The sequence below is a fragment of the Oncorhynchus tshawytscha genome, linkage group LG06 (assembly GCF_018296145.1).
Source record: "Oncorhynchus tshawytscha isolate Ot180627B linkage group LG06, Otsh_v2.0, whole genome shotgun sequence".
In the NCBI taxonomy this organism is placed as follows: domain Eukaryota; kingdom Metazoa; phylum Chordata; class Actinopteri; order Salmoniformes; family Salmonidae; genus Oncorhynchus; species Oncorhynchus tshawytscha.
This window is the reverse complement of record NC_056434.1, coordinates 10,952,271-10,965,688: the sequence shown is the minus strand read 5'-3', so window position 1 is coordinate 10,965,688 and position 13,418 is coordinate 10,952,271. Positions and strand designations below refer to the sequence as shown.

At 42.7% G+C, this 13,418-nt stretch overlaps 1 protein-coding gene across 5 annotated transcripts in view; it reads left to right on the top strand.

The window, feature by feature from the left end:
• Positions 1 to 13,418, top strand: part of LOC112252020 (lysine-specific demethylase 4B-like) — an 85,095-nt gene that overhangs the window by 60,890 nt on the left and 10,787 nt on the right. For all 5 annotated transcript variants that reach the window (XM_042322953.1, XM_042322952.1, XM_042322954.1 and 2 more), the window contains exons 15-18: positions 3,584 to 3,663; positions 4,052 to 4,107; positions 4,401 to 4,509; positions 9,207 to 9,392. In XM_042322953.1, the coding sequence (XP_042178887.1) occupies positions 3,584 to 3,663; positions 4,052 to 4,107; positions 4,401 to 4,509; positions 9,207 to 9,392 (431 nt within the window). The remainder of the gene's footprint in view (positions 1 to 3,583; positions 3,664 to 4,051; positions 4,108 to 4,400; positions 4,510 to 9,206; positions 9,393 to 13,418) is intronic.

Genomic DNA, 13,418 nt, shown 5'->3' with positions numbered 1-13,418 from the left:
CATACCGCCCCAACAGATCCACAGATGATGCAATCTCTATGACACTCCTCTTTCCCACCTGGACAAAAAGAACACTACGTGAGAATGCAGTTCATTGACTACAACTCGGTGTTCAACACCATAGTGCCCTCCAAGCTCACCACTAAGCTAAGGACCCTGGGACTAAACACCTCCCTCTGCAACTGGGTCCTGGACTAACGAGTAGGCAACAACACTTTCGCTACGCATGATTAAGAGCATCTTGACTGGCTGCATCACTGCTTGGTATGGCAACTATTTGGCATCCCACCATAAGGCGCTACAGAGGGTAGTGCATCTGGCCCAGTACATCACTGGGGCCGGGCTCCCTGCCGTCCTTTATACCAGTCAGAGGAAAGCCTTAAAAATGGTCAAACCCCAAGTCGATAGACTGCTGCTTTTGCTACTACCCCCAAGTCGAGAGACTGCCGAACAGCTACCACCCCCAAGTCGAGAGACTGCCGAACAGCTACCACCCCCAAGTCGAGAGACTGCCGAACAGCTACCACCCCCAAGTCGAGAGACTGCCGAACAGCTACCACCCCCAAGTCGAGAGACTGCCGAACAGCTACCACCCCCAAGTCGTGAGACTGCCGAACAGCTACCACCCCCAAGTCGTGAGACTGCCGAACAGCTACCACCCCCAAGTCGTGAGACTGCCGAACAGCTACCACCCCCAAGTCGTGAGACTGCCGAACAGCTACCACCCCCAAGTCGTGAGACTGCCGAACAGCTACCACCCCCAAGTCGTGAGACTGCCGAACAGCTACCACCCCCAAGTCGTGAGACTGCCGAACAGCTACCACCCCCAAGTGCCAAACAGTCTTGTAATCAAATATCTACTTGGACTATTTGCATTGACCCCCCCCTGTTAGTTTTTTTTTTTTGTACCAGCTCTATGAACACTCACTGGACTCTCTCTCTCTGTGTGTGTGTGTGTGTGTGTGTGTGTGTGTGTGTGTGTGTGTGTGTGTGTGTGTGTGTGTGTGTGTGTGTGTGTGTGTGTGTGTGTGTGTGTGTAAATGATTTAAGACAATTGATGTATGTATGCGTTGGAGTGTCAGTGTAGCGCTTGTACGTACAAGCGCTACACTGACACTCCAACGCATACATTACATACGCTCACACACATATTGACGCCACACACTCACATATAGACACTTTCACACTGCTTCTACTTTATTATCTCTCCTGATTGCCCGGTGTCGTGTCTTTACTATCATTAAAATCATGTAACTGTAATTAACTAGCAAGTCGGGGCACCAAGGAAAGTATTCAGATTACAAAGTTATAATTTCCCCAATCTAACCTTTCAGATATTTTCATATCTGATCAATAGTCTTCTGATTAATGATTTATTTATTTTACCTCACGTTAGTTTCATTCCAAACGTCGTAAATTGTTGGTTATCTGCACGAACCCAGTCTTCACTATGAGTCATCCATACATCATTTGTCTTAAATCATTTATTTATTACTAACTAAGTAATTCACAGAAATGCATAAACAAACAAACATGGTAAATGTGGTTGCATGAAATGAGAATGTGCCCTAGTGGGCTGAACCGGCATATCGGCTTGTTAGACAAAGGGGAAATGGGGGGTTGACCTAAAGTCACTACAGAGTGATAATTCTAACAATTAAAATGCTAATCCTTTACACATGAACGCTCACTCATTCGGGAACAATTGCAATCAATGTATATATTTATGTTCAGTGTGTCGTCTTGATCGCTGGTGAAAAGTCTTTCTTTTGTAGGATTGTCCCTCTCTCTCTCTCTCTCTCTGTCTTGGTTAGAGGGGATAGTTCAGTGACATTTGTTATAGAATGGATGTTTCGGCGGTTGTCGTTTTTTGCGTTCAATGATACCGAATTCCTAGCTCCAGACTAGTAATCAATATCAAAGATTTGTTCTTATACTGTCGGTATCGATAGTCTAAGAGTTTAAACACGTGGTATGGTTAAAAGATTCAGCAATGGTCTGCAACCTTTGTACTCCCGTGATTGAGAGAAACATGATCTACTGATAATTTCTCAAAGTTGGGTTTTATTCGGAATGGCAGAAGAGGGCTGTCCCAGGATGTCTGACCCTAACTGGGCTCAGGGGCGGCCCTCTGATTTAGTTCAAATCAAAAGGGAATTGTATTTTTCTTCATTAAACAGTCCACAATCATATTACACAATTATACCAACAGTATCATACTCACTCATTCATCTTATACAACAATTAGATGTAAACCTCATATCTGAGGCTATTATATAAACAGTGTTATGGTAATGTGGCCACACCGTCTCCCATGAGCTTCCCAAGTTGTAACAAACGGACCAGTTTGTAGCTGGATTCTTCACCGATCTTTTACACTCTCTCCGGAACATGAAATGTGTTCATACCTCGAGTTCTGTGAGGTGGAAGCAATTCCTTTGTGCTCCATGAAAATGTCAATCTCTATACTGTGTGACCATGAGGCAAGGTTTTCCTTAGGAATTTACGACCTCACTCTGCCCACAGCAGTCTGGTTGTAGAAGCAGAGAGCGGAGGATGGTGCTCGCTGTACTCAGAGGGCAACGTCATGACACCGGTCACTTTGACCCTTCATGTACATGTTACCTCAACTACACTACCTTGTACCATAAAGCCTCGTTATTGTTATTTTAGGGCTTGTAAGGAAGCATGTCACGGTAAAGTCCACACGTATTAGCTTGCGACACATGGGGAGAGGTTAGGGTGCGACTGTGCAGCCAGCTATGTGACGCCACTCTGTTTACTGCAGAACGGTCTTGGAAAACTTTGTATTAGAGTTACGTGACATTTTTATTTTCATTTAACCAGGACATCAATTGTGAATATTGGCTACAAAACCTGGCTGCAACCAACAGAATCCATATCATAGACAGTGTATTTGTTGAGTTCCATAGTACTGTCCACTGTACAACTCATTTGCTGATTTTAACCCTCCACAAATCTAATTCTTCTTTGACCATGATAAATATGGCTTACAGCCAACAAATTACTCCAAATTGGACTGTTTCCCCACCTTTGGTTGGATTTAATTACAGTACGATCTTATCATGTGCGCACACACACCTCCCCAGCAGCTGTCTGACCCATTTCGGCTGGCCCCGTGCCGGGGCTACGTTCGGCCCTCACCAGCTGCGGAGGTCAGGTACGGACATGCTGTGGAGACCAACTCACCAAGGCCTTTATCACCACACATCTCTTTCTACCCCTTGAGGACCTGCAGAAATCAAGAGGGCGAGGAAGTGTAGAGTGCCAGAACAAAATCCTCTCCTCTCACTCCTCTCAATCCCCCCCACACTCTCTCTCTCTGGCTCAGTAGATTCAGTACCACTAAGTGTTTAAGGCAGACCAGAAGATTAATTTAATCTGTTGATTTATTTTCTCTTGTTCGTACTTGCCTAGTTGACTTGACTTGCCTAGTTAAAAAGTTACATTCTCTCTCTCTTTTCTCTCTCGCTCGCTCTTTTCTCTCTCGCTCTCTTCTCTCACGCTCTCTTTTCTCTCTGTCTTTCTTTCCCCTCTCTCTCTTTCCTCTCTCTCTCCCCAGGTTGTTATGGTGTTAGTCTGGACACGGTACACAATCAGTCCTGGATGTGTTCGCGATGTACAGCGCTCGCTTGGACAGCGGTGAGTCCCTCACTCAACACAATGCCTTCACCTGATACAAGTTCCTACAGACTGAAACCGCTGTCTCTATTGACCATCTATAACATTTTGGAAACGTATATGTAGGAACATTGGTCACCCTGAAACAGTACGTCCTTTCGTCTGTGATTGGTCAGCAGTAGAGACCTTCCCTTAAAAACAAGGAAAATAGTACCGTTTGTCAATTTTGAGACGCTGTAGCCAGTACACACTTCCTTAGAATAGTCCAAATGAATCCAAAATAACTCAAGTCTGTCATTCATTTTGACGTTTTGGCTGAGGATATCTTAAGTCGCACATTTTGTGAATCCCCCCGGGTCTGTGCCCACTGCCTACCCACATCCTGACCTCTGTGTTTGTGTTCTCACAGGACTGCTGTCTGTGTAACTTACGGGGAGGGGCTCTGAAGATGACCACAGACAACCGGTCAGTGGCCTTTCCTACCTTCTTACTACCACTGGAATACTGCTATGTTACTTTAAAATGCATTACTTATGACATTCACTGTGTGTAGTGTTGTCACCTTACCCGTATCATAGTGTGTAGCTTAGAAATAAACACGAGACTCTGGGCAACACTGGGACTATTTCCCTCAACCCCCCCCAAATCTAGCATCGTCATAGCCCTACTTGATACTGGCATCGTGACCCTAGGTGACCCCAGGTGTTGTGAACAGTCGGGGGCGCACGTCGATTTGTGTGTCCTCTCCTCTCTACCAGGTGGGTCCATGTGATTTGTGCCATCGCCGTGGCGGAGGCTCGCTTCGTCAACGCCATCGCAAGGGAGCCGGTGGACATCAGCGCCATCCCCGATAGCAGGAAGAGTCTGGTGAGTGGAGAGGGAGGGAGCCAAACTCACTGGGTCATGTTCATTACATACCAAACAGTAGACAAAATAACTAATACTGAGGGACTACCTGGAGTTGTCCAATAAGAAACACACTTTTTTTGTGTGTGTGTGAATCCCTTTAACATGTTTTAACATGTTTTCCCTAATGAACAGCGCCCTGGTCCATTTATTTTTGTGTGTTGTGTTTTATATTGTCGACGCGTTAACACAGTAATTTCAGCCAGACACACAAAAACCTTTTGACCTCCCTTGTATTGAGGAGCCTCAATACAGGAGGCGGGATTGGCTAGGATTAGGCCTATGCGCCCCCTAACATGCTCCTAAACTGTAACTACTCTCCCTGGTCTCACACTCTGTCCATCACATGCTTACCTCTCTTCTCCCACTCCCATATCTCATTCTCACTCCTCTTTCTCTCTCACTGTCTCACTTTCCTTGGCCACTTCTCACTCTCTCTCTCTCTCTCTGACACATTCAATTAGTTGTTTAATGGTGTAGAATACCCTCAGTGCATCTCTCTCAGTTCATTCACTGACTCGTTTAGGTATCCAGTTGAGTTTATTTTTAAACCTAAGTAATTGGAGTGTGTGCAGTACTCTATATATTTTGTACCAATTGAGAACTTTGGTCTAATTCCCTGAGATCTGGATCTTCTCTGAAAAATCATTATTTTAGTCTTTTTGGGGTTTACTGCCAGGGCCCAGGTCTGGCAGTACTGCTCTAGCAGGTCCAGGCTCTGCTGTGGGTGACCGCAGGCACAGGTTATCTGCGAAGAGCAGACATTTAACCTCTGAATTGTGAAGACTAACACCAGGAGCTGAGGATTTTCTAGAATATTGACCAATTCGTTGATGTAAATATTGAAGAGTGCAGGGCTCAGATTGCAACCCTGGCGAAGGGTTGCTGCATGTATTGCCAGTATACATTGATGCACTTAGAGTTGGAGTCCTTAAAACTCGTTTTTCAACCACTCCACAAATTTCTTGTTAACAAACTATACTTTTGGCAAGTCGGTTAGGACTCTACTACTTTGTGCATGACAAAGACAGATTATTTCACTTACAATTCACTGTCACAATGGGTCAGAAGTTTACATACACTAAGTTGACTGTGCCTTTAAACAGCTTGGAAAGTTCCAGAAAATAATGTCATGGCTTTAGAAGCTTAGGCTAATTGACATCATTTGAGTCAATTGGAGGTGTCCCTGTGGAGGTATTTCAAGGTCTACCTTCAAACTCAGTACCTCTTTGCTTACATCAATGGGAAAATCTAAATTCAAAAATAAAAAAATAAAAAAAGTCTGGTTTATCCTTGGGAACAATTTCCAAACGCCCGAAGGTACCACCTTCGTCTGTACAAACAATAGTACGCAAGTATAAACACCATGGGACCATGCACCCGTCATACCACTCAGGAAGGAGATGCGTTCTGTCTCCTAGAGATGAACGTACTCTGATGGGAAAAGTGCAGATCAATCCCAGAACAAAAGCAAAGGACCTTGTGAAGATGCTGGAGGAAACGGGTACAAAAGTATCTATATCCACAGTAAAACGAGTACTATATTGACATAACCTGAAAGGTTGTTCAGCAAGGAAGAAGCCACTGCTCCAAAACCGCCATAAAAAAAGCCAGACTACAGTTTGTAACTGCACATGGGGATAAAGATCGTACTTTTTGGAGAAATGTCCTCTGGTCTGATGAAATAAAAATAGAACTGTTTGGCCATAATGACCATCATTATGTTAGGAGGGAAAAGGGGGAAGCTCGCAAGCCGAAGAACACCATTCCAACCGTGAAGCATGGGGGTGGCAGCATGTTGGTGGGGTGCTTTGCTGCAGGGGGGACTGGTGCACTTCACAAAATAGATGGCATCATGAGGATGGATAATTATGTGGATATATTGAAGCAACATCTCAAGACATCAGTCAGGAAGTTTAAGCTTGGTCGCAAATGGGTCTTCCGAATAGACAATGACCCCAAGCATACTTCCAACGTTGTGGCAAAATGGCTTAAGGACAACAAAGTCAAGGTATTGGAGTGGCCATCACGAAGCCCTGACCTCAATCCTATGGAAAATTTGTGGGTGAGCAAGGAGGCCTCCAAACCTGACTCAGTTACACCAGCTCTGTCAGGAGGAATGGGCCAAAATTCACCCAACTTATTGTGGGAAGCTTGTGGAAGGCTACCCGAAACATTTGACCCAAGTTGAAACAATTTAAAGGCAATGCTACCAAATACTAATTGAGTGTATGTAAACTTCTGACCCACTGGGAATGTGATGAAATAAATAAAAGCTGAAATAAATCATTCTCTCTGCTATTATTCTGACATTTCACATTCTTAAAATAAAGTGGTGATCCTAACTGCCCTAAAACAGGGAATTTTTCCTCAGATTAAATGTCAGGAATTGTGAAAAACTGAGTTTAAACATATTTGGCCCAGGTGTATGTAAACTTCCGACTATATGTTGAGTTCAGGTATTCATGTTCAGATATTCATGATCGGTCGTGCGATGTTTTGATATAAATCCAATTTGGCTTTTACTCAAGACATTGTGTTTTTAAGACATTTTAGAACTCTTACATTTATAATACTACTATAATACTTTCCATGCTACTGTTTACACAAATGCCTCTGTAATTGTTAGGGTAAAATTTATCTCCGTTCTTAAGGATTGGGTTTATGTGTCCTTGATGTCAAGGACGTAACCTAAACCCAGTATCAAATGAAACAGTTTTAATATAGCCAATTGACATTTCGCTCTAGTGAATTCGAGCATCTCATTTAGGATGCCGTCAGGCCTGAAGTTTCGTATTGAGCTCCTGGTCAGGAATTGCGGAGTCCAATGGATTTTGATTGTCCTTTATTGCTCCATTCAACTTCTCCTCAATTTGGCATTGTTCTGCATTTGCATCAATTTGAATGGTGTTGTAGTGTGTTTTAAAATGGGCTGTCCATATGTCACCATTTTGTATCGCTAATTCCTCTTGTTTAGATTTTTATTTATTTACATTTTGCCAGAAGTTGTTTGTGTTTATGGACTCCTCAGTTAGTCAGCTGCTTGCTGTGTCAGCTGCTTGACTTTATTTGTTCTGAGTGTGCCTCTTCTCTCTCTCCTTTCTCCTTCTTGGTCTCTTCTCGCTTTCTCATTCTCCGTCTCTTGCTCTCTCATGTTCTCTCTCGTGCTCATTCTCTCTCTCGCTCGTTCTCTCGTCTGTCTGCCTCTCTGTCCTCTCTCTCTCACTCAGTTTTCTACCCTCCATCTGTTCTGTCCCTCTCCTCCTCCGGGATGGATTCTGTGTTTGCGGTCCGAGGACTATGGTGAATAATAGATGCAAAACTGTCTGAATAATCAGGAGTCATTTCTCACTGCGCTAAATGATCTGCATTGATCCTGCTGGCAGGAGGCAATTTCCCATGGCTGCCGCGCTGCTGAACAAACTGCTTTCTTCCTTACTTTTATCCCTCCATCCCTCGCTTAATCCAAATCGACTTCACAGTCAATTGCACAGCCTTTGCAGTGGCATTGTCACAAATCTACAAGTAATGTTGTAATCTATGAAAGGAAGTGAGGATTGTCTCTTGAATAATTTACATCCACCCGCTGTCAAAGCCACGTTTCCGAAGGCTGTGAAAAACCATCCCACCCTCTTAAAGATTGGATGACTGGGCCTGTCTCTGTGGTACATGTTTTGTCCTAACCCGTTGATATTTGCTTGTATTCAGAAAAGTGTTACAGTCTGTGTTCCTTTTTGAACGTTCTGGGATAAATGGAAGGGTTTAAACTATTTGGAACGCAGCACAAACCCTCTAAGAACACCACGTTACCTTTTTTTGTTTTTCCTCTCAAGTAAAATAGTCACTATATATCCCAAGTCGAATGGGACACTTTGCGTCGATTCATTCATTAGTGCAGAGACTGGTGAGCACTTCTACTCCATATTATACTCCTTAGCTACAAAAAACTTTCTAGAATGTTTGGCCCCAACCCTAACATTTTTGAGAATTCTGTCTGCCGCATTTGTTTTAATTTTTTATAAAGTTTACTTTACAATTGAAACATAAAAACTCTGAGGAAGTGATGGCTTTACCAAAGCCGGCAATGTCTGAGGGGAAAAAAGGGGAGAAATTAGCAAACAAACAGAAATGTTTGAAGTCCAAAATCCCCCCCCGTGCTACCCTTTGGTTCGTTCCATCTGTGGAGTCCATCTCGTGATTCTTGCCAGTGGAATATTAAATCGGGAGACTGTGGGGCCGCTGATATACCTCAGAGCCAGGGCCCTATGGAGGGCTTTGAGGCGGGGAGACCTGCAGGAAGGGGTTGAAAGAGTGGGGGAAAGGAGGGATGGTGAGAGAGAGGGGAGTTAGAAAAATCTAATTGAAAGTGAAGGAGAGGTGGGCGGAAGGAAGATTAAAATAACTGAAGGACCGACAGAGAACGAGATGGATTGATGCAGAGGGAGCAACGCCACTGCTAATGCATATAGGGGAAACACTGCAACGAGTAAACTGTGTTCATACTGTATCAAATATCTCAATCAAAGTTAACCCAGCTTTTAGCTGCTGATTTTTAAAAACTTACTCCTGAAATGAGATAGTGTATAGAAAGGTGATATTCAATTTGTCTGTCTCTAAATGCAATGTGTTGATTCTACCACACCTCTCTGGTGTTGCAGAAGTGTGTGTACTGCCACAAGAACACCAAGCAGATGTGCGGGGCGTGTATCCAGTGTTCCCACGACAACTGCTCCACCTCCTTCCACGTCACCTGCGCCCACATCGCCGGTGTGCTCATGAAGCCAGCCGATTGGCCCTACGTGGTGTCTGTCACCTGCCACAAGCATAAGAAGACCAATCACAAGGTACAGTAGGGGCACAACATTGTATAATGTTCAGGTATTCATAGGTTATGCAGAACATGCATGCTTCTCTGGCATGTAGAATGAAAAATTCTGTCTATTCGCCACATTTCTACATGCAATGTTAAACGGCAGCAAAATAATAATCTGTATAATAATGATGTATGATATCAAGAAAAGTATTAGCTGCACTGTTAAGGTGTACGATGTTCTGATGAAGCCGTCTATCTATGCAATGGCCAGGGGTCTGTACTATGTACAGTGCGTTCTGAGAAGTATTCAGACCCCTCCCCTTTTCCACATGTTGTTACGTTACAGCCTTATTCTAAAATGGATTACATGGATTTTCTTTCTCATCGATTTACACACAAGAACCCATATTGTTGACGGTGAAAAGTGTTTTTTAATTATTATTTTTATGTTTGCAATTGATTTTTGTTTTAAATCCCTTATTTACATTTCTACAAATTGATTGGAGTCCAATTGTGTTAAATTCAATTGCTTGGACAAGATTTGAAAAGGCGCACACCTGTCTATATAAGACAGCAGGAGAGTGGAAAGGCAGTTTGCCAGTTACAGCAGAGCCTCCCCTGAACGATAACGAAGAGGTAGGTGAGAAGCCTGACCGCGGAGACGGGGGTGAGAAGGTGATGAAGCGTACTTCATGAGCTGTAACCAAAAAACTACTGCCATTTGGAAAGTTTGAGGTGAGGGAGAAAGTGTGGTGGAACAAGCATTGTTAGCTTTGCTAAATATCTTGCTAGCTGGAATGAATTCTCCGTTAGCCAGAGAAATGTTGAGCAACAGCCAAATTAACTGATTAAATAATTGAGTTTATGGTGTGAAAATTAGCTGGCTAATAAAGTCAGACAAACATCTTGGCAGCAATCCACCAATCAGGCCTTTTTGGTAGAGTGGCCAGATGGAAGCCACTCCTCAGTAAAAGGCACATGACAGCCCGCTTGGAGTCTGCCAAAAGGCAACTAAAAGACTCAGACCATGAGAAACAAGATTCTCTGGTCTGATGAAACCAAGATTGAACTCTTTGGCCTGAATGCCAAGCTTCACGTCTGGAGGAAATCTGGCACCATGTTGGTGGCTAGGACTGTGGCGGTCGTGAAATATCGTCAGCCGGTGATTGTCAAGCATGTCGTTCTCACGGTAAATGACTGTTCATTAACAAACACATGTAGCATCTCCTGTCTTCCACACAAGCCACTGATGCAGACCTTTTGGACCACCTACATTTTAAAACGTCTAATGAATCCATGTAATATAGCCTACGCCTTCACAATGAATCCATGTAATATAGCCTACGCCTTCACAATGAATCCATGTAATATAGCCTACGCCTTCACAATGAATCCATGTAATATAGCCTACACCTTCACAATGAATCCATGTAATATAGCCTACACCTTCACAATGAATCCATGTAATATAGCCTACACCTTCACAATGAATCCATGTAATATAGCCTACACCTTCACAATGAATCCATGTAATATAGCCTAATATAGCCTATCCATGTAATATAGCCTAATTCACAGTCAATCCATGTAATATAGCCTACACCTTCACAGTCAATCCATGTAATATAGCCTACACCTTCACAGTCAATCCATGTAATATAGCCTACACCTTCACAATCAATCCATGTAATATAGCCTACACCTTCAGTCAATCCATGTAATATAGCCTACACCTTCACAGTCAATCCATGTAATATAGCCTACACCTTCACAATGAATCCATGTAATATAGCCTACACCTTCACAGTGAATCCATGTAATATAGCCTACACCTTCACAGTCAATCCATGTAATATAGCCTACACCTTCACAGTGAATCCATGTAATATAGCCTACACCTTCACAGTCAATCCATGTAATATAGCCTACACCTTCACAGTCAATCCATGTAATATAGCCTACACCTTCACAGTCAATCCATGTAATATAGCCTACACCTTCACAGTCAATCCATGTAATATAGCCTACACCTTCACAATCAATCCATGTAATATAGCCTACACCTTCAGTCAATCCATGTAATATAGCCTACACCTTCACAGTCAATCCATGTAATATAGCCTACACCTTCACAATCAATCCATGTAATATAGCCTACACCTTCACAATCAATCCATGTAATATAGCCTACACCTTCACAATCAATCCATGTAATATAGCCTACACCTTCACAATCAATCCATGTAATATAGCCTACACCTTCACAATCAATCCATGTACTATAGCCTACACCTTCACAATCAATCCATGTACTATAGCCTACACCTTCACAATCAATCCATGCAATATAGCCTACAACTTCACAATCAATCCATGCAATATAGCCTACACCTTCACAATGAATCCATGTAATATAGCCTACACCTTCACAATCAATCCATGTACTATAGCCTACACCTTCACAATCAATCCATGCAATATAGCATACACCTTCACAAGGAATCCATGCAATATAGCCTACACCTTCACAATGAATCCATGCAATACAGCCTACACCTTCACAATGAATCCATGTAATACAGACTACACCTTCACAATGAATCCATGCAATATAGCCTACACCTTCACAATGAATCCATGCAATATAGCCTACACCTTCACAATGAATCCATGCAATATAGCCTACACCTTCACAATGAATCCATGCAATACAGCCTACACCTTCACAATGAATCCATGCAATACAGCCTACACCTTCACAATGAATCCATGTAATACAGACTACACCTTCACAATGAATCCATGTAATACAGCCTACACCTTCACAATGAATCCATGTACTATAGCCTACACCTTCACAATCAATCCATGTAATATAGCCTACACCTTCACAATCAATCCATGTAATATAGCCTACACCTTCACAATCAATCCATGTAATATAGCCTACACCTTCACAATCAATCCATGTAATATAGCCTACACCTTCACAATCAATCCATGTAATATAGCCTACACCTTCACAATCAATCCATGTAATATAGCCTACACCTTCACAATCAATCCATGTAATATAGCCTACACCTTCACAATCAATCCATGTAATATAGCCTACACCTTCACAATCAATCCATGTAATATAGCCTACACCTTCACAATCAATCCATGTACTATAGCCTACACCTTCACAATCAATCCATGTACTATAGCCTACACCTTCACAATCAATCCATGTACTATAGCCTACACCTTCACAATCAATCCATGCAATATAGCCTACAACTTCACAATCAATCCATGCAATATAGCCTACACCTTCACAATGAATCCATGTAATATAGCCTACACCTTCACAATCAATCCATGTACTATAGCCTACACCTTCACAATCAATCCATGCAATATAGCCTACACCTTCACAAGGAATCCATGCAATATAGCCTACACCTTCACAATGAATCCATGCAATATAGCCTACACCTTCACAATGAATCCATGCAATATAGCCTACACCTTCACAATGAATCCATGCAATATAGCCTACACCTTCACAATGAATCCATGCAATACAGCCTACACCTTCACAATGAATCCATGCAATACAGCCTACACCTTCACAATGAATCCATGTACTATAGCCTACACCTTCACAATCAATCCATGTAATATAGCCTACACCTTCACAATCAATCCATGTAATATAGCCTACACCTTCACAATCAATCCATGTAATATAGCCTACACCTTCACAATCAATCCATGTAATATGGGGCGGCAGGGTAGCCTAGTGGTTAGAGCGTGTGACTAGTAACCGGAAGGTTGCGAGTTCAAACCCCGAGCTGACAAGGTACAAATCTGTCGTTCTGCCCCTGAACAGGCAGTTAACCCACTGTTCCTAGGCTGTCATTGAAAATAAGAATTTGTTCTTAACTGACTTGCCTGGTTAAATAAAGGTAAAATAAATAAAATATAGCCTACACCTTCACAATCAATCCATGTAATATAGCCTACACCTTCACAATCAATCCATGTAATATAGCCTACACCTTCACAATCA